This window comes from Aegilops tauschii, chromosome 2 (genome assembly GCF_002575655.3).
Source record: "Aegilops tauschii subsp. strangulata cultivar AL8/78 chromosome 2, Aet v6.0, whole genome shotgun sequence".
NCBI lineage: Eukaryota > Viridiplantae > Streptophyta > Magnoliopsida > Poales > Poaceae > Aegilops > Aegilops tauschii.
This window is the reverse complement of record NC_053036.3, coordinates 642,676,010-642,694,516: the sequence shown is the minus strand read 5'-3', so window position 1 is coordinate 642,694,516 and position 18,507 is coordinate 642,676,010. Positions and strand designations below refer to the sequence as shown.

The window sequence follows — 18,507 nt, the reverse complement described above, 5'->3', positions numbered from 1 at the left end:
AACCAGGGGATGTATATCAACAAGAGACAGTCAAAAAGGTTTACACAGGGTCTTAATCTGAAAAGAATCCTTGGAACGGGTCCTTACTGCACGTCTGCGCCTGTGTTTCCATTGTGCCGTATCCTGGACGGGCGCAGCACGGTATTCATCTGTAAAAGAGAGGAACTAAGTTGAAAAAAGGTCATGCCGAACAGAAGTTATACTAAATAAACAAAGTATAAATTGCAATGGGTAAAATTGAGCTTGATTGTCTCTTATTTTATATGTGTGGAGCCCCTAGAGCTGGGGTGTACGGCTATTTAAGCCTTTATCAATGATATTTTTGTGCCGGACTCGTCTATCCGTGTCCGTGGTCTTAATGACCTGTTCAGATGTTTTGGCTGGTGAAGCCATTTTATTGTGGGGCTGTTAAAGCGGCCGCACAATCCTCCGCTCGGGGGAGGCGCACTCAATGCTTCCCCTTTAAAGAGATGATGCCTCGTGGACCGGGCATCTTAAGCGTAAGAGATGCATAATGCGGTATTGCGTTAAAGCGGGCGAAAGCTTCGCGTCCCAGCAGTGCTTGATAGCAACTTGAGAATGGGACGATGTGGAAAGTCAGCTTTTCACGGCGTAAGTTATCGGTAGAGCCGAATATAACTTCGAGCCGGAGAAAACCCATGCAATGGGTGTCCGGACCTGGCGTTACCCCTTGAAAGGAGGTTTTGCTGTGGCAAATTCTTGTTGGGTCTATCCCCATGGGGCGGATTGTGTCCTGATATATCAGGTTTAGTCCACTGCCTCCGTCCATCAAGACATTTCTAAACTGGAGTCCGTCAATTATTGGATCGAGTACCAAGGCAGTCCAGCCTGCGTTCCTGATACTTCTAGAATAGTCCAGATGATCGAAGATGATTGGTTTTGACAACCAGTGGCGAGACTCCTTTGGGATAGGCCGTATGGCGCGTACCTTTATGGGTGCCGCACGTTTTGTAATGTGAAGTAAGTTTACTCTTTTTACTTCTTGTGGGAAATTCTTTTGTTTCCTGGTGCTCTGCTTTTGGGATTCGTCATCGTCTTCGCTTGGTGTGTCGAGCCCCTTGTGTTCGGCGTTGAGCCTGCCGGATTGTTTGAAAACCCAACAATCTCTGTGGGTATGATTAGCAGGCTTCCCGAGAGTACTGTGTATTTGACATATCCTGTCCAAGATTTTGTTTAAGTTGGATAAATCATCTATGTTATCCTGGAGGGGCGGCTTTTTCTGATTATGCCGTGAGCTTTTGAATCCGGCGTTGACTGCCGTGCTTTTCGGACTGTTTTCCTTGGTCCAGTGACGATCCTTGTTGCGTCGCGGTTTTCCGTTTCCATCCCTAGTTTCGGATGTACTTGGGTCGCTGGTGCTACATCTTGCCAACCAGCTGTCCTCTCCTGCGCAAAAACGGGTCATGAGGCTTGTCAATGCGGCCATTGTTCTTGGCTTTTCTTGGCCGAGGTGTCTGGCGAGCCATTCGTCTCGAACGTTATGCCTAAAAGTTGCTAAGGCTTCGGCGTCCGGACAGTCGACTATCTAATTCTTTTTAGTTAGAAATCTATTCTAGAATTGTCGAGCTGACTCTCCGGGCTGTTGAGTTATGTGACTTAGATCGTCTGCATCCGGAGGGCGGACATAGGTCCCTTGAAAATTTGCTCGGAAAGCGTCCTCGAGCTCTTCCCAACTTCCGATTGTGTTTTCAGAAAGGCTTTTAAGCCAATGCCGGGCTGGCCCTTTAAGCTTGAGGGGTAAGTATTTTATGGCGTGGAGGTCATCTCCTCTGGCCATGTGTATGTGGAGGATATAATCCTCGATCCAGACTCCAGGGTATGTTGTTCTGTCGTACGCCTCTATGTTTACGGGTTTGAATCCCGCTGGAAATTCGTAATCCAGGACCTCATCGGTGAAACATAGGGGGTGTGCGGCGCCCCTGTATTTGGGTGTGCCGTGATGTTTGGATATTGGTTTTGTTGCATTGCTTACGGGAGCTTGCTTTCTTGGCCCATAAATAGACCTGGCTGGGCCATCTTTTTGATGCAAATCCTTGAGTGGGTCGCATGCCGCCTTGAGTGCGGCGCAGCTTGCTGCTTTATGCTGGCCATGGGGTCGTCTATCCGACCGGGTGGCTTTCTTACTTTTTGAATGCGAGGGTTCTAAGGCCTCTTCGTCGAATTCGGGCAGTAGCTTTCGCTTCGGATAGCTTTTAGTGTGGTGACAGCCGCCGTATTTGTCTGCGGTATTGATTACTTTGCTTCATCTGATTCTGAGTGCATCTTCCGCAGTTTTTAGCTTCCGCTTCTGCTTTTTCAGGCTGCGTGCGGTTGCAACGAGCCTCTTGTGGAGGTTCTTCTGCTCCGTGGGCTTATCCGGCGTAAGGTCATCCAGAATGCCATTTTCGCCGGGGGAGGGTTGTTCGGTTTCTTTATCCGGGTTGCCCTGTTCGGACGGTTGCTCTAAGGCATGCTCGTCGTCTTCTGGCTCATCCTGCTCTATGGCTGGGTCTGTATCAAGGCGGGGCTTGGGTCGGCGTTTACGCCGACACTTTGATTGTTTTTCGAGAGATCGATCCCTCGTTCCATCCCCGTGTTCCTCGTTGTCGCTTCCTTTAGGGGTATCCACCATGTACACATCATGAGATGAGGTGGCTGTCCAATGCCCTATAGGCGTTGGTTCATCTACATCTCCTGCATCGTCGTCCATGCCGTCGATGTCTTCGGAGTCGAAGTTGAGCACGTCGTTTAAATTATCGACGGTTGCTACCAAATGGGTGGTGGGTGGGTTTTGATTTTCTTCACCATCCGTATCCCATCCTTGCTGACCGTAATTCGGCCAGGGCTCTCCTGATACAGAGAGAGACTTTAGTGACTTCAGGATGTCGCCGAAGGGCGAGTGCTGAAAGATGTTTGCGGCGGTGAACTCCATGATCGGCGCCCAATCGGATTCGATTGGCAGGCGCACGGAGGGCTCGGAGTCCGGGGAGGAATCTGGCTCCTCGGAGTTACGGGCCGTGCAGAGTGTGGGGCTGGTGTTCGGCTCGATCACCTTTGAGATCGCAGCCCCCGAGGTGGTGTCCAACCACTCATCCTCGATCGGCGCAGTAGCCTCCGAATTAAGGGTCGGAACCAATGCGCGTGCGGCCTCCAGGACACTGTTCGGCGGCAGAGCTAGATCATGCCCATCGTGACAGTGCGGCGCGCTTGGCTGTGGCTCGAATCCGTCGAAGATCGAGTCCTCGTGGATGTCAGCCGTGTAGATTAAACTTCCAAACCTGACCTGATGGCCAGGGGCGTAGCTTTCGATCTGCTCCAGGTGGCCAAGCGAGTTAGCCCGTAGTGCGAAGCCGCCGAAGACGAAGATCTGTCCGGGGAGAAAAGTCTCACCCTGGACCGCATCGTTGTCGATGATCAAAGGAGCCATCGGGCCTAAAAGCGACGACACAGAGGAACTCTCAATGAAAGCACCAATGTCGGTGTCAAAACCGGCGGATCTCGGGTAGGGGGTCCCGAACTATGCGTCTAGGCGGATGGTAACAGGAGACGAGGGACACAATGTTTTACCCAGGTTCGGGCGCTCTTGATGGAGGTAAAACCCTACGTCCTGCTTGATTAATATTGATGATATGGGTAGTACAAGAGCAGATCTACCACGAGATCAAGTAGGCTAAACCCTAGAAGCTAGCCTATGGTATGATTGTTGTATGTTGAGGTTGTCCTACGGACGAAAACCCTGCGGTTTATATAGACACCGAAGAGGGTTAGGGTTACACAAAGTCGGTTACAATGGTAGGAGATCTGAATATCCGCATCGCCAAGCTTGCCTTCCACGCCAAGGAAAGTCCCATCCGGACACGGGACGAAGTCTTCAATCTTGTATCTTCATAGTCCAGGAGTCCGGCTGAAGGTATAGTCCGGCTATCCGGACACCCCCTAATCCAGGACTCCCTCAGTTGTCCTCTGGGCAAACAAGTTTCTTAGGGGTTCTGTCACTATTATTTCATAGACGATATGGTTAATTACATGACTGATACTTTGAGAAGCTTACGACTATAACGACATTCTGAGGGTACCTACAATTGCAGGATGCCTCCATTGACCAGTGGAGTACTATCATGCGAAAAACCCTGGAAGAAAAAACATCTTACTGCCATTACGGCCACTGCCTCACGAAAGCTTATGACAGAACAAGAGACCTTACACACCATACAACAAGGTTCACAGGACTAACACTAGTAGAAAACAGGGCTTTGGTTGGGGCCTGGCCAACCCATTAGTCCCAGTTCAGTCATGAACCGGGACCCATGGGGGGCATACATCCCAGTTCGTGCGCCCATGGGGCCGGCCGGGCCTCGTGGGGCATTTTTTCCAGTTCGTCTAGACCCTTCTGTCCCGTTTCGAGGGCCCGATGACCGGAACTTTTTTGCGTGCACGCATTCCACCATGGCATGGAACATGGTTTCTTCACTACGACAATAGAGTTTGCAAATATTCCCTCCGCCCCAAAATAACTGTAGCTGACTTAGTATGGCACATTAGGTAACTTCCACAAACTCGAAATTTCTAACTTGTGTAATGATGCACGGAGTAGTCTACAGAGTACTCTGCCTTCAACCTCGAGTTGTGTTCAATGAGACAAGCTTGTTGTAATATGGTATACTAGTATGGGCCACATATCGGACCTTGGTTCCTGTAATATACTACAGCCCAGGCCCCAATCCCTCTCTCTCGCTCTCTCGCTTTCTAGAAAGTATGAAAACACTTCGTTTTAATAATGCCTGCTACATTTCTGATACCAAGACTATCTGCTAGTATTTTTTAATATCTGACTTTGATCCAAAACTGCCTAATTCATATAAAAGTGGAGGTGATGTCGCATAATCACTCAGATGTCGATCTGTTTAGAATGAGAAATCTTAACACATCTAAAATGCCCCTTCTTTATCCATGTAAGTTTAATGGGTTATTTCCTGAATTAAATACGACTGCTCCAGTTGTGCCCATCCAACGCTAACAGCCAGTCAGCCACTTGCTTGCTTCACCCCATTTTGTCTTATAAGAACTTTATGGTTTATATCGACAACATTTCGTTACAGATTGCTTTCATCATATTACTTTTGTATTAAATCTCTTCAATTCTCACACCTAATAATAATTAATAAAGTGGTCGTATGCATCGCCCAGATGCAGAGGCCGGGGGTCATCCTCCTTTTCTAAAAAAAGACATGCAAATTAATTGTGTGTTATGATATACAATACAGTACTACAAGTTTGGTCGTTACCTTTTCTTCGTGTTTTCTTTGTCTCTTTATGTTTTCCATATATAATCACCTATTGTCGCACATTTGTTTACTCTGCCATTGGGTTTCAACAAAAAATTACCTTGAGATTGTTTTCTGATAGTAATCAGGCTCTTTATTGCTCAATGTCCGGTTTACACCTTTGATTGAATAACTTTAATCAGGAAAGAAATTCATGACTTACATCATAGCAAGAAGCAGAAACAATGCTAAGAGCTTCTTTGTTACTCACTGTAAAGTAATACAAGAGCGTTTAGATCATTATTTTAGTGATGTAAACGCTCTTATATTTCTTTACAGAGGGAGTACACAAGTGTGGAGCAAATTTTGCCTCACGGTTAATATGAAGAAGCTTGAAACCCTGAAAGGATCAGCTCAAAATTTTCAGTTCATTCAGAATGTGGACCTTCCTTCAGATCGAGCACCCCTGCCCTGCTAGTATGAGCCTCAGATCGGACCTTGGGTTCTGTAGTATACTACAGCCCAAGCCCCAATCTCTCTCTCTCTTTCTCTCTCTCTCTCTCTCTCTCTCGCGCGTGCACACACACACACACTTTCTATAAAGTATGAAAACACTTCTTTTTAATAATGTTTGCTGTATTTTTCTGGTACCAAGACTGTCTGCCACATTATTTCATCTCCAGTTTTGATGCAAAACTTCCTAACTCATACAAAATCGGAGGTGATGTGGCATAATCACTCAGTTGTCAATCTGTTTACCAATGTAAATATTAGAATATGAAATCGTGGCACATCTAAGATCAGAAAATGCTCCTTTTGTATCCTAATTCTGTAAAACAGGAGAGACTCTCTTTCTATTATGATTTACTCGACCATTTTCGGGTAAAAATAGGGTTAGAATTTCAAAATGTGTGAGCGATTCAAACGAAGGCTGGGGGTATTCTTTTTATGAATGCGTAGACTGCACTTTGACAGCAGACACGTTAGAAACAGACAAACCAGTCGGATTCCCACATACTTTAACTCCTCGTATGAGGACGGCTGATTCAGATCTGAGCTTCATCTTGCTTTCACAGTGCTCATCTGTTGACTCCGAGCTCACACGCAGGCTTCTGAGGATGCTCTAGGTAATCACCATCTCCCCCTTGAGAAAAAATTCTCCTAATACTGTAAATTGGGTGCTTTCGCATATGCTCTTCTCGCATGATCTGTAGCTTGTTAACTTAAGAAACTGCTGTGGCTGCTGCTTCTTAATCATGTTTAGGATGTTGTTAAGTTCCAGCATGATATGTAATTGTTGTTAGGCTGTCATGTGACGACTATCTTGAAATAATTGCCTCAATTCAAGACAAGTCTCCATCCCCACTTCTTTCTCCTTTCATTGAGGTCTGTCTGTTTGACTTCATTCTGAATTTCTACCGAAGTTTTGACTTCATGCTCCCGACTAATCATTTTGCCGTTCTTTAGGCAATGTAGTGCAAGACGAAGTTCTTCATCAACGCAGCAGATCGCCACCACCGTCTTCCCTCTGCTGCTTCCGCAAACACCAGCGGCCGGCTGAGAGGCTGAGCTATAGCGCAGGCCGGGCATGGCCCAGGCGGTGATTGGAGCGATGGGCACCCTCCTGCCCAAGCTAGCCGACCTAATCACCAAGGAGTACAACCTTCAGAGGGGTGTCAGGGGCGAGATCATGTTTCTCAAAGCCGAGATGGAGAGCATGGAGACCTCTCTCCTCAGGATTTCTGAGGCTCCAATCGACCAGCCACCGGACATCCAAGTCATGCTTTGGGCCAAGGCTGTGAGGGACTTGTCATATGGCCTGGAAGATAGCATCGACAAGTTCATGGTGCGCATCGAAACCGATGGCCGACCAGATAAGTCCCATAGCTTCAGGAATTTCATTGATAAGAGCCTCAGCCTGTTGACCAAGGGAAAGATTTGCCACAAGATCGGCATCGATATCAAAGACATCAAGAGCCGCATCAAGGAGGTCAGTGACCGGCGTGATAGGTACAAGGTTGACAATGTGGCTGCTGCCAAGCCCGTCGGTCCAGCTATTGACACCCTTCGCCTAGCAGCCTTGTATACAAAGGCCACGGAGCTCGTTGGCACTGACGAGAAGAGCGTTGAGGTAATCAAGATGCTGACGGAGGGAGATGAGGTTTCAGAGAAATGTCTAGAAGTGGTCTCTATTGTTGGATTTGGTGGATTGGGCAAGACAACCCTTGCCAATGCAGTGTATAAGAAGCTCAGAGTGCAAATCAGTATTCAAAAACAAAATTTGCAATTCGATTGTGCGGCCTTTGTTTCCGTGTCTCTTAATCCTAATATGAAGCATATTTTCAAGAGCATGCTCCATCAACTTGACAAGTAGATGTACCAGAACATTAATGAAGCATCATGGGGCGAGCAACAACTCATCAGTGAGATAAGAACATTCTTTGAAAACAAGAGGTACGTTTGTGAATATGTGTTCCTCAATGTTCCGTATATGGATGCCAGAAGGAAATTACAATAGTGCAGACCTCTCAAGTTTTTATTTTCTTTGCCATTTAAGTTGGTAAGCTTTGGGAGTCAGCATAGCTCAAATGGTTGGGGGAGTGGATGTATAAACCCAACACCTGAGTTCAAATCCTCACGGAGGCGAATTTAGGTTCCTATTAGTTCTTGAGGACCATGCTTTCCTTGTACTCATGCATTTATCCTTGAGGACTAGGCTTGGTGTGTAACCAAGATTTAAAATCTTAGTACTCATGCTTAAAAAGGCTGTATGCATCGTCCCTAGTTGGTGTAGAGGCCGGCGAAGTAAAATTATCCCCCAGTTTTAATTTGTCGAAGAAAAGTTGGTAAGCTTTATTACACAGCTCAATTCTACCCAATTAATGTATGACAACTCTTATGTAATATATGTATTTTGATATCAACTGAAGGTACTTGATAGTTATTGATGACATATGGGATAAATCCGTCTCGGAAAATATCAAGTATGCATTTATTGAGAATGGATACGGAAGTAGAGTAATCACAACAACTCGGGTTCTTGATGTTTCCCTGCAAGCTGGTGGTGTATATCAGCTGAAACCTCTTTCTGTTGTCGACTCAAGAAAGTTGTTCTATCAAATAATATATGAGATGGAGAACAAGTCACAACCTAATCAATTGGTTGAAGTATCTGAGAGAATTTTAAAAAGATGTGGGGTAGTTCCGCTAGCTATCCTTGCGATAGGTAGCTTGCTGTCTAGTGAAAAGGGAAGAGCACATACACATGAGTATTGGTCCAAGTGTACAAATCCATCAGTTCGGGGCTAGACAATAATCATGATGATGTGAAGAACATGAGGAGAATATTATCTGTAAGTTACTCTGGCCTACCTCCGCACCTAAAGACTTGCTTACTGCATCTTGGTTTGTATCCAGAGGATTATGAGATTGAAGCAGAACAACTGATTTGGAAATGGGTTGGTGAAGGTTTTGTGAAAAAAGAACAAGGGAGGAGCTTATATGAAGTAGGAGAGGATTACTTGAAGGAGCTAGTTAATATAAACTTGGTCCAGCCTTCATATTTAAATATCCTTCGTCATGTGCATGATATGGTTCGTGACTTCATCACTTATTTGTCACATGAGGAGAATTTTCTAACAACACCAGATTGTCAGCAGTTAGAGTATCTACCAAGTAAGATACGCCGATTGTCCTTGCAGACCAGGAATGAAGAAGTTGGTAATCAGGTGGCAATCGTGAGCTTGTCCCACGTGAGGTCACTTACTGTGTTTACTCCAGCTTTTAGTTTGCTGCCAGCACTCTTCTGTTTCCCAGTCCTGCGTGTATTAGATTTAGCTGAATGTGAAGTGTATAATACCCATTGGAATGATGTATGCAATTTGTTTCACTTGAGATATTTGAATTTAAGGAGTACATCTATCACTAATATCCCGAAAGAGATCGGGAATCTACAATTTCTGCAAGTGCTGGACATAAGGTCTACCAAAATAGAAGAAGAGCTGCCGTCAACCTTTGCTCAACTAACACAATTGTTGTTAATCCACATGCTTAATAGCATCACTTATGCAGTGCCAAGATCGATGTGCTCCATGTCTTACCTGTTCTTCCTAAGTATCACACTGAAAACATTAGGAGAGGAGGACCTTCAAGTTCTCGGGAGCATAGTGTCTCTCTGAACTGGTCATACAAGTGGAGAAACCTACACAAGGCAGAGAAAAACGGTTGACCACTGGCATTGCTTATCCATTTTCATGTCTAAAGATGTTCAGTGTCAAGAGTGACACCATGGAGTTGAGGTTTGGACGAGGAGCCATGCAAAGTCTCCAAACCCTCAAATTAGATTTTCAGGATGTGGAGGACACATTATTCCAGTTTGGTGATTTTGCATTGGGTTTAGAGAACCTTCCGTCGCTTGAGGATGTTTGTGTTACATTCAGTGAAGATACAAGCGAGAAGATTAGTAGTGTGGAAAATGCATTGAGGAAAGAGATAGATATGAATCAAAACAAGCCTAGACTGAGAGTTACAGATATGGGACGCCTCATGGTAACTACCATAATTCACACTGTCAAACAGTATATAGTTATTTTTTACTTGCTAATTTTTGTACCTTACTAGCACAAATGCCCGTGCGTTGCAATGGGAGGCTACAAAACTTACCTCCAGTAGGAATGCGGGCTGCGACCCCAAGAGCCTCCAGCACCCTGGTCGCAACGGACTGGCTTTGAAATGTCGAACGATACCTGAGAAGAAAGGATGTGGCGTCCGCGTGCAGTAGATCATCGGTGGCAAAATCTCTACTATGAAATTTAAGAAGAAAATTAACATGCAATCGTGTTATTTCTCATTCATTGCATAAACTTATTTGGGTTTAATCTCTCAAACTAAACCAATGATTAATTCTATGAAACAACATTCAGATAGAAAACATCATATCTCGCCAATTTGGGGTTTAATCAGGGATAGCTTGCTCCTTTGTCACCCAAATATACATGTACTAAGAGAATATCTATTGGATAACAGAACGGAAGGAGAAATAATCAACAATGGTGGTGACAGTAACACAAGGAGAAATAATCAAGAATGATGTTTCCAGTAACATAAGGAGCATGGTGATAACTACATTGCAGTCGTCACCAACCGAAAGCAACTGACGCAAGCCAGAATATAAACTGTGTTGTAACAGGAGAGAAAAATCCTCATATGCACCATCTCCGTTATTATGCTCAACATCTGAAGTACATCAAATATTAAAAAAAGAGTCTGCAAAAAAGAAGTAGATATTAATTAATGCTAACAGACAAAACTAAGAAGACAGCTACGCATGATGCACATCATATCCGGTTGTATATATACAACCTGCAGATTTGAAATTTCAAACAATTTTGCAACTCAAACAGTTTGACCACTGACCATATCAACTAATCCATACAAAGTTCTTCACATAAAGGCAATTAGCAATCAGAAGAAAAGTTGAATGGCCAAATCTCTGAAAAGAAAATACCTGAAACGGTACATCAAGAATCTGATTACAAAATAAAACAATAACTATATCTTATCAAATCATGTGACAAAGGAATCCCTCCGTATTAATATATTGTAGTATACACCAAGATCTCCCAGCTCTGTAGCACCTTTTGTTTTCATGCATGATGAATAGGAAAATAATGTTGAAATACTACTAACCATAAAACAAGATGACATATGTTGGCATATACAAACTACAAAAGCAAGTTAACACATCACACAATAAATGAGCAAACTCAGCAGGTCTCAACTGTCAACATGTAAGCCATAGCATCAGAGATGTTAGTGACTGAAGTTATCTTTCCTGCACATCGACATTGTCATGTACCTCTTTGAATAGATATTTAACATGAGACTTGTGAAATTGTTTTCCTCGCGTGTTAGGTTGGTGCATTGTTACGGTAACAAAGCTGACGACCCATGTGGTAGATTTAACGTGGTGGTCATAATACATTTTGATCTATAAGTAAGAGTAGTGCTAAACCTCTCATATATATCCGTTGAAACCAAAAGTATACAAATGATGAATCAACGTGTAAGTTTAGCATTGTTTTGATCATTATAAGTTTAAAACCAAATAATATTAAATCTATACAGAAATTTTAGCCCAGCCCAGGTCCTCTCAACCGCAGAAGGCAAGATGCGTCAATGCCGCGAGGGTTTCTGCAATCTCGCGAGATGACGAACTATTCTGAAAAGATTGTTTTCTTTTCTATACCAATGGGGCTGCGTTTGCAACCGTAATGAGGTAGAAATCTAGTACATTTTGATCTATAAGTAAGAGTAGTGCCAAACCTCTCATATCAATCCGCTGAAACCAAAAGTATACAAATGATGAATCAACATGTAAATTTAGCATTGTTTCGATCATTATAAGTTTAACACCAAATAATACTAAATCTGTACAGAAAATTTAGCAGAACAAAATGATTTTCATACATATACATGGGATGATATTTAGATGGATAATGAAATAACTATACATAAAGGAGGAAATTTTACAGCACCTCCGCATACTTATCGAGTAATCCCCTATCATCTTCCCTTCTCATCTTTCCTTCGCATCTCCCCCACCATCGCCATGCCATGCGCTACAACTGCACCAAACATGAGCAGCCACATTATGAGATGGATTCAGAATAGTTTACCATTGCAGTAAGAAAACATTCCCTTACATATGGAGAAGACCATGATTTTATATAAATTGTACAATGAGCAGTCAAGTAAGATGCACTACAACAGATCATGTTCAGTCCCAAGCAGGCAAGTCTCTTCAAGTACTAATGATGAATGTCGTTCTTTATCCCCTATTCGAATACCGAAATAGCAACTTGTTTAGGAGAATAACACTATCAGTTAGAGAAGGTTGTTCTTGCTTATAGGTCATCGAGACCCAACTTCTGAAAACACATGAAATAGAAAATAAACTGTACTAAGGATGAATGAATCAACCGTGGCCTCGATGAATCAACCGTGGCCTCGATGAATCAACCGTACCCGACGATCGCGGACAGGAGTCAACGATGTGTGCGCTACCGTCGAGGCGAGCATCCTTGTCGCCTCAACCCAGGAGACTCAATCCGTGCTTCATTATTAGGGAGAGATATACAATCTGTAAAAGTATTTTCTTGTTTCTCTTCTTAACCATGTAAAGTTTCATATTAGTACCTTTTCCCAATTATTTATGCATTTCAAATACTAGTTTTTGATAGGTTTACCTCATTTGCATCCATTATTCCGATACTAAAACTCTGTTGGGATCAATGTTTTTAATAGAGGGGTATGACATTCTACGTTTGGCACTATGTTGAAACTATAGCATGCTAAATGGTGCTAAATTGTGAACGATGCGTTTAGCGTGATGCCTCTCCAAACACCAGTGCTGAGATAGCAAGCTATTTAAAGTATGGCTGGGAACTGTTGGCTTGCACCATGGGTGGTAAACAGGATTAGGGGGAATTACCAGCATGCCGGTAGTTTCTACGAGGTTACTATGAGCTCAGTACTACCTCTTAGTAAGGGGCTATAAATTAAACTTTGCACACTGTCAATACATGGAATCAAATAATAATAAAGGAAAGGAAGTAGCCTGATCATAGTATTTCAGACTAGTTTTCATTGCGTAAGAAAATCTTCCATCAAACAAGAGAAAATTCAACGCCTTGAGATTTTCTACATGGAAATAGCTTAGGAAATAATGGTTCTATTGTACTCTTTTATGCTGCATATTAATAAAACACATAAATAGATTTTTTCTGAAAGAAATATTTTCTATATACAAGGTATGCATGGCATATTGGGTAACTCCTTAATATACAGCAACTCGTGTAGCATGCTTGCATGAACAAAATTTTCTTGTTCTATGAAAAATCAAGATTAAATACTTATCATTCTTCCAAGAAGGTATGCGAGGTACTGTACAGTTTGTTAAATTCTTAGCCGCAGAAGATTGACTCGCATCTGCAGTAACCAAGTACACACAAGCGCAACCAATGTCATGGTGTGTTAATATGTTTTACGCTTATCTACAAAACAATTTTAATGTTCCCAATGTCATGTCTTAACAGGAATTATTTCTCGCGTCCGCATCGCCACCACGTACATTGTGAGCTCCATGAAAGGTACAACTTGATGTCCTCTAAAAAGAATCTTCCTCAAAACTCAAATGTGGCCTTACTCAACTTTTGTAGAGGTTTGTCTTAGTAATTTCAATAGTAAATATGTATCGATGGTTTGCAATCGATACATTTTCCGCGGGTATTACCGCAAGAGGAAATTTACAACATGGATGCTATGCGCACATGTACAGTTGCACTAACTTAGAGAAGAAAAGAATAACATGCATGATAAAGTAATCCTCCATGTAGGTAACAGAAGAGTGGTAATGTAATACCACAGCACCTTAGTTACAGGTATACACCTGCACGTTTGTTTCTCTAAGTTTGCTGCTGAATGTGTCGTTTGGTGAATGTAGGTTTGTCAAAAAGCATAGTTGGCCTCGGTGGGATGCTGTCCCGTCCAAGGTTCAGTTGGAGACCTATCTCATGGCAATCAGGGTACGACCAGGAAATTAAGCCACACAGGCCAGGAGATCACCTCCAGGTTCAGTCGAAAGAGTGTACCTGCTCTATGATCCTACACTCAAACTGATCTCTCTCCGGTTACTGATTTTGCCGTGATATACCATAGATAAGTGCCTAAAGACTTCAGGTAGAGAAATAATTTGCGAGACACCGTTAGTGTACTCATTATCTGCACAAGGTGGTCGGATATTATGCTCCAAGTATGACTTCCGTAATATTTATCAATAATCATGCCTCGCTGCTCTCTAGCCACCCAATATAGGGTTTTAGAGCATGCCTCCACGGTTGATTGTATTGGCAGGAGTTCCAAGATGAGCACTGCTATAGACACGACACTGCGTGCACGATTCCTGCACGACAACATATATCACATAGTCCATGCATGTATGGAAATGCACTAAACGGCTGGATTGCCCGTTGTGCAGCTGTCGTGCAACCCTACGTCGTCCGCACAACAGTTCTGTTCCCAGATTTGTTGGCATGCTTGATACCAGCTCATCTCGAGTAGATAACTAGATTGGGAGCAGTTTATATATAGGCCTTTCACTTGCAACACTTTTCCAAGTGAGATTTGCGTCTCGTGTTTACCCTCGAAATAAAGCCTTCAGAGATTTGGAGCTTTGCTCTCTAACACTAGCGGCTCAAGCACCTGGTAGTTTAGCCGCGAGTATGTTAGAGTTGTGTCAAATATTATTGTACAAGTTAGGTTACAGTTGGACTTGGAGTCGTATGGTGTGTAGACAGGATATGGAGTCGTGTCCAAGTAGGACACTTGTATCCTAGACCTCTCATATATAGCGAGGGTAGACACACGATGTAACTTATGCCAACATAATAGCACAGACGCGCAGGGGGAGCCGGCGGTGTGTGCCGGCGCCCGGGCGGCCGGAGGTGCGTTATTATAGCAGTGTCATGGAGAGGAGCACCCATAGGCCGTAGTTAGGCCCTGGGTATGTAGCCATGATGGTGAACCTCATTAACAAATCTCGGAGCCGTGCCTCATGTGATTGCTTGGTCCTCGGTAGATCGAGGGTGCCCTCGATTTATTCTAACAGAGTAAATGACACTGGCGTCTGGCGATCCTAGAATTTGTCCGATGGGTGCACTTTAGTCACATAACTTGTAAAATGATAAAGCCCATCACACAACTTGGGTTGCAGGTGCAAATAGGTCATCATCTTGCTAGGTAAGCCCCTGGCCGGGATTTTTCATAGATGTCATGCGCTGCACATGTGACCTTTTTTTAGGCACGAAAATGGCCCTTTTGCCGAAAAAGGGTTTCACCCCCTTGTATCACAAAGCAACCAACACCGATCACATAGCAACTGCATGCTGGGGCGAGTAGCACAACAAGCCCCAAAAAATAAAGAAAGAAGAAGAAGAAGAAGAAGAAGAAGAAGAAGAAGAAGAAGAAACAAGTGCCAACAACTGCAGCTCGACAAAGTGCGGATGACCAGCCACCGCTGCACCCTTCGGATTTGCCCTACCATAGTCCAAGGCTCCAATGCGCCGCATGGTGGCTAGGAGTCTAACACGGGACTGAAGACTTGTGCGAGATCGGTGCTAGCCACTGCGATAGAACAGACCTGTCAACCGAAAGAACGACTGTTCCGGAATTAACACTGTTTGGCAAAATCCTGACTTTTATTTTCCAAATTTTGAGTAATTTTTTCAACATACAATTTTGTTCACAGACGCAAACAATATTATGAAAATCCAAAAAAATTTGAATTTCCCAAACATTTTTCGAAAACATGATTTTTTTTGAATTTGTCAACAATTCTTTAAACCACAAACAAATTTTTGAATCATGAGAACAAATTTTGATATGGAGAACCATTTTGAAAAATCACTAAAAAATTTGGAAGCGCAATCATTTTAAAGCACGAACAATTTTTGAATCTTGAGAACAAATTTTTGAATGAAGAATAATTTTTAAAAATCTTGAAATTATTTGGAAGCGCGCACTTTTTTTGAATATGCGAATAAAAAAAATTGAAATCCCGAACATCTTCTGGACTTCCAAAGTGTTGAACATTTTTTATGAAACGCGAACAATTTTTGAATTTCGAGAACATTGTTTTGGAAACTGAATATATTTTGAAAACATGAACAAAATTTGAATTTTTTTTCTTTTTATAGAGAAAAATAAAAAGTAAAAAGAAATAAAAATAAAAGAACAAGAAAAAAAGAAAAGAAACAGAAAAAACTAAAAACTAAAAACGGGAAGAAGAAAACAAAAAGGGAAATGTTTTCAAAACACAACGATTTTTAAATTTTCTAAAAACAATTGAATAAAGAAAAGTAAAACTTATAGCGAAAGGGAAAAAATAGAAAGAGAAGAAAAATAAACAGAAAAGGGAAAAAGGAGAGAAAAGGGGAAAACAAAAACAAAAAAAGAACTAGAATAAAAAAAACAAATCAGGATCTCAAAACCGTAAAAAACTAAAACCGAGATCGCTGAACCTATTAATGGGCCGGCCATAATGCGTTGCTCGCGCTCTTGAAGCTTATGCGAAACCTCGGCAGCTTGACGCAGCGTGCGTCAAATCGGAAATTCCGAGAGCAACTAATTGATGAGCGCTTCTTCAGGAGCCTCACAACAATCAGTGCGACTTGACGCGCTCTCAACTACCCACCACGTGTCACGCATTAGGCGCTCTCTACGGATTTTTTTTTCACACCCATTTTTCTGCTTTTTAAACGGTTTTTTCAGTGTTTCTGTTTTTCACCGGTCTTCCGTAGCTTTTGGACAAAAGAAAATTCGGGGAAAAAAATGCACGAAAAAATGTGTATTTTTTTCTTCCGCAAGAGGCAAGGTTTTGCTTCCAAGAGAGGCATGTTTTTCCTTTCGCGAGAGGCACGACCATGACTCTTGGAAACAGAAAAAAAACACGTTTTCTTTATTTTTTCATCCGCTAGAGACATGGTTTTGCTTTCGCTAGAGGCACGACCGTGCCTCTCGGATACGGAAAAAAACATGTTTTTTTTCTTTCGTGAGAGGCACGGCTTTGTTCTCGCGAGAGGCGTGATTTTGCTTTCGCGAGAGGCACCACCGTGCCTCTCGGATACGAAAAAACATGTTTTTTTCTTTCATGAGAGGCTCGGCGTTGTTCTCGCGAGAGGCATGATTTTGCTTTCGTGAGAGGCGCGACCGTGCCTCTCGAAAACAAAAAAACTGTTTTCAGTTTTTTTTCTTTCACTAGAAGCACCGTTTTGTTTTCGCGAGAGGCATGGTTGTGCTTTTGCGAGAGGCACGACCGTGCCTTTTCGGAAATGAAAAAAATGAGTTTTTTTCCTTTTGCGAGAGGCATGGTTTTACTTTCGCGAAAGGCATGGTTGTGATTTCACGAGAGGCACGGTCGTACCTCTTTCGAAAAGGGAAAAAACCGTGCTCCAGGTCTGTTTTTTCATCCAGTTTTTTTCGTGAAAAAAAGTTCATCAAAATCTATCAACATGGGATCTAGTGTTGAAGATCTGGACGCGAGGGACCCAATGATGAAAAACGTTCGGGATCTAGTTTTGAAGATCTCGATGCGAGAAATCCAACGGTGAAAACCGTTCGAGATTTGGACGCACGGTTTAATATATAAAACGTTTTGTATAAATAGATATATGAAAAAAGGAAAACTAACAGGTTACGACAAATGGCACACATGCAACACGTCACTTGTCAAATCTGGGAAGGTGGGAGTGATCTATGCTATAAGTACTCCTTAATTAGTGATTTCGGGAAATTCCGTTTTCGTTTACTCTATTATTTTTGAAGAAACGCACAACCCCATCTACTAGACTCATTTGGGGCGTGTTTGGTTGCCGTGCGCTACAGTACCCGCATTGCATGCACTTCTCCACCCAACCTGGCTATGCAAATGCAGCCTCAAATGCACCATCTGCATGTTGTTTGGTTGCCTGCATGGCCTTTTGCCTGCATGGGCAGAGCCACATTGCCTGGTGTTTGGTTGCCTGCATGTTAGTGGACAAACCCAAGGCATGGTGTTTGGTTGTATGCAACGCCTGGTGTGTGGTAACCTCTTTGGCCAGTTGGTGAGGTTACCACCACACGTCGGCAGCACACATTATAAGCACAACAGAGTATAAACAGAGCATCAACTAGCATAATTCAGATATAAGCAGTACCACACTCCATAACAGTTGAACGCATAAACCATAAACATGTTCAAAGCAGACTCGATAGTATGCTGGAAAGAGGTGGCCCGGCCCTATTCCTTGGCGGCAAAGGCTTTGTCGTGCTTCCCTCACTTGTTGACGACCTCAATGCCATCGTCGTCAAAGATGATGACCTTGAGGGTGTCGGGAGTGAGGAGCTTGAACGTCACCATGTAGCCGATCTTGATCTGATGAACGGCTGCGTAGGTGGCCCAACCCTGATCCAGGGTCGCCCTGCTGTTCATCAGCTTCACCGTCATCTTCCAGGAGCAGCCGGTGTTGTTCCTAAGCTTGAACTACTTCGGCACCACGACGAAGTGCTTCGTGAAGTCCAGGGGCATGGGGATGCACTCAAGCTTCGGTGCAAGGATGACCTTGCAGAAAGTGAGTTGGGCCATCCTCCTGATGGTAGTGGACGTAGTTGCGGCGCTTGTTGCTGGGGGGCTTCTCCATGCCCTCGT

At 43.3% G+C, this 18,507-nt stretch overlaps 1 protein-coding gene and 1 pseudogene across 1 annotated transcript; one reads left to right on the top strand and one right to left on the bottom strand.

The window, feature by feature from the left end:
* Window positions 1–299: 299 nt before the first annotated feature.
* Window positions 300–2,932, bottom strand: LOC120974305 (uncharacterized). Its single transcript, XM_073507565.1, has 3 exons — window positions 2,690–2,932; window positions 456–949; window positions 300–363 (listed from the first exon to the last, which is right to left on the bottom strand). Exons 1-3 carry the CDS (start codon window positions 2,930–2,932, stop codon window positions 300–302), a joined length of 801 nt encoding a protein of 266 aa, XP_073363666.1.
* A 3,920-nt stretch (window positions 2,933–6,852) lies between these two features.
* Window positions 6,853–10,300, top strand: LOC109756087 (disease resistance protein RGA5-like; annotated as a pseudogene).
* Window positions 10,301–18,507: the final 8,207 nt, after the last annotated feature.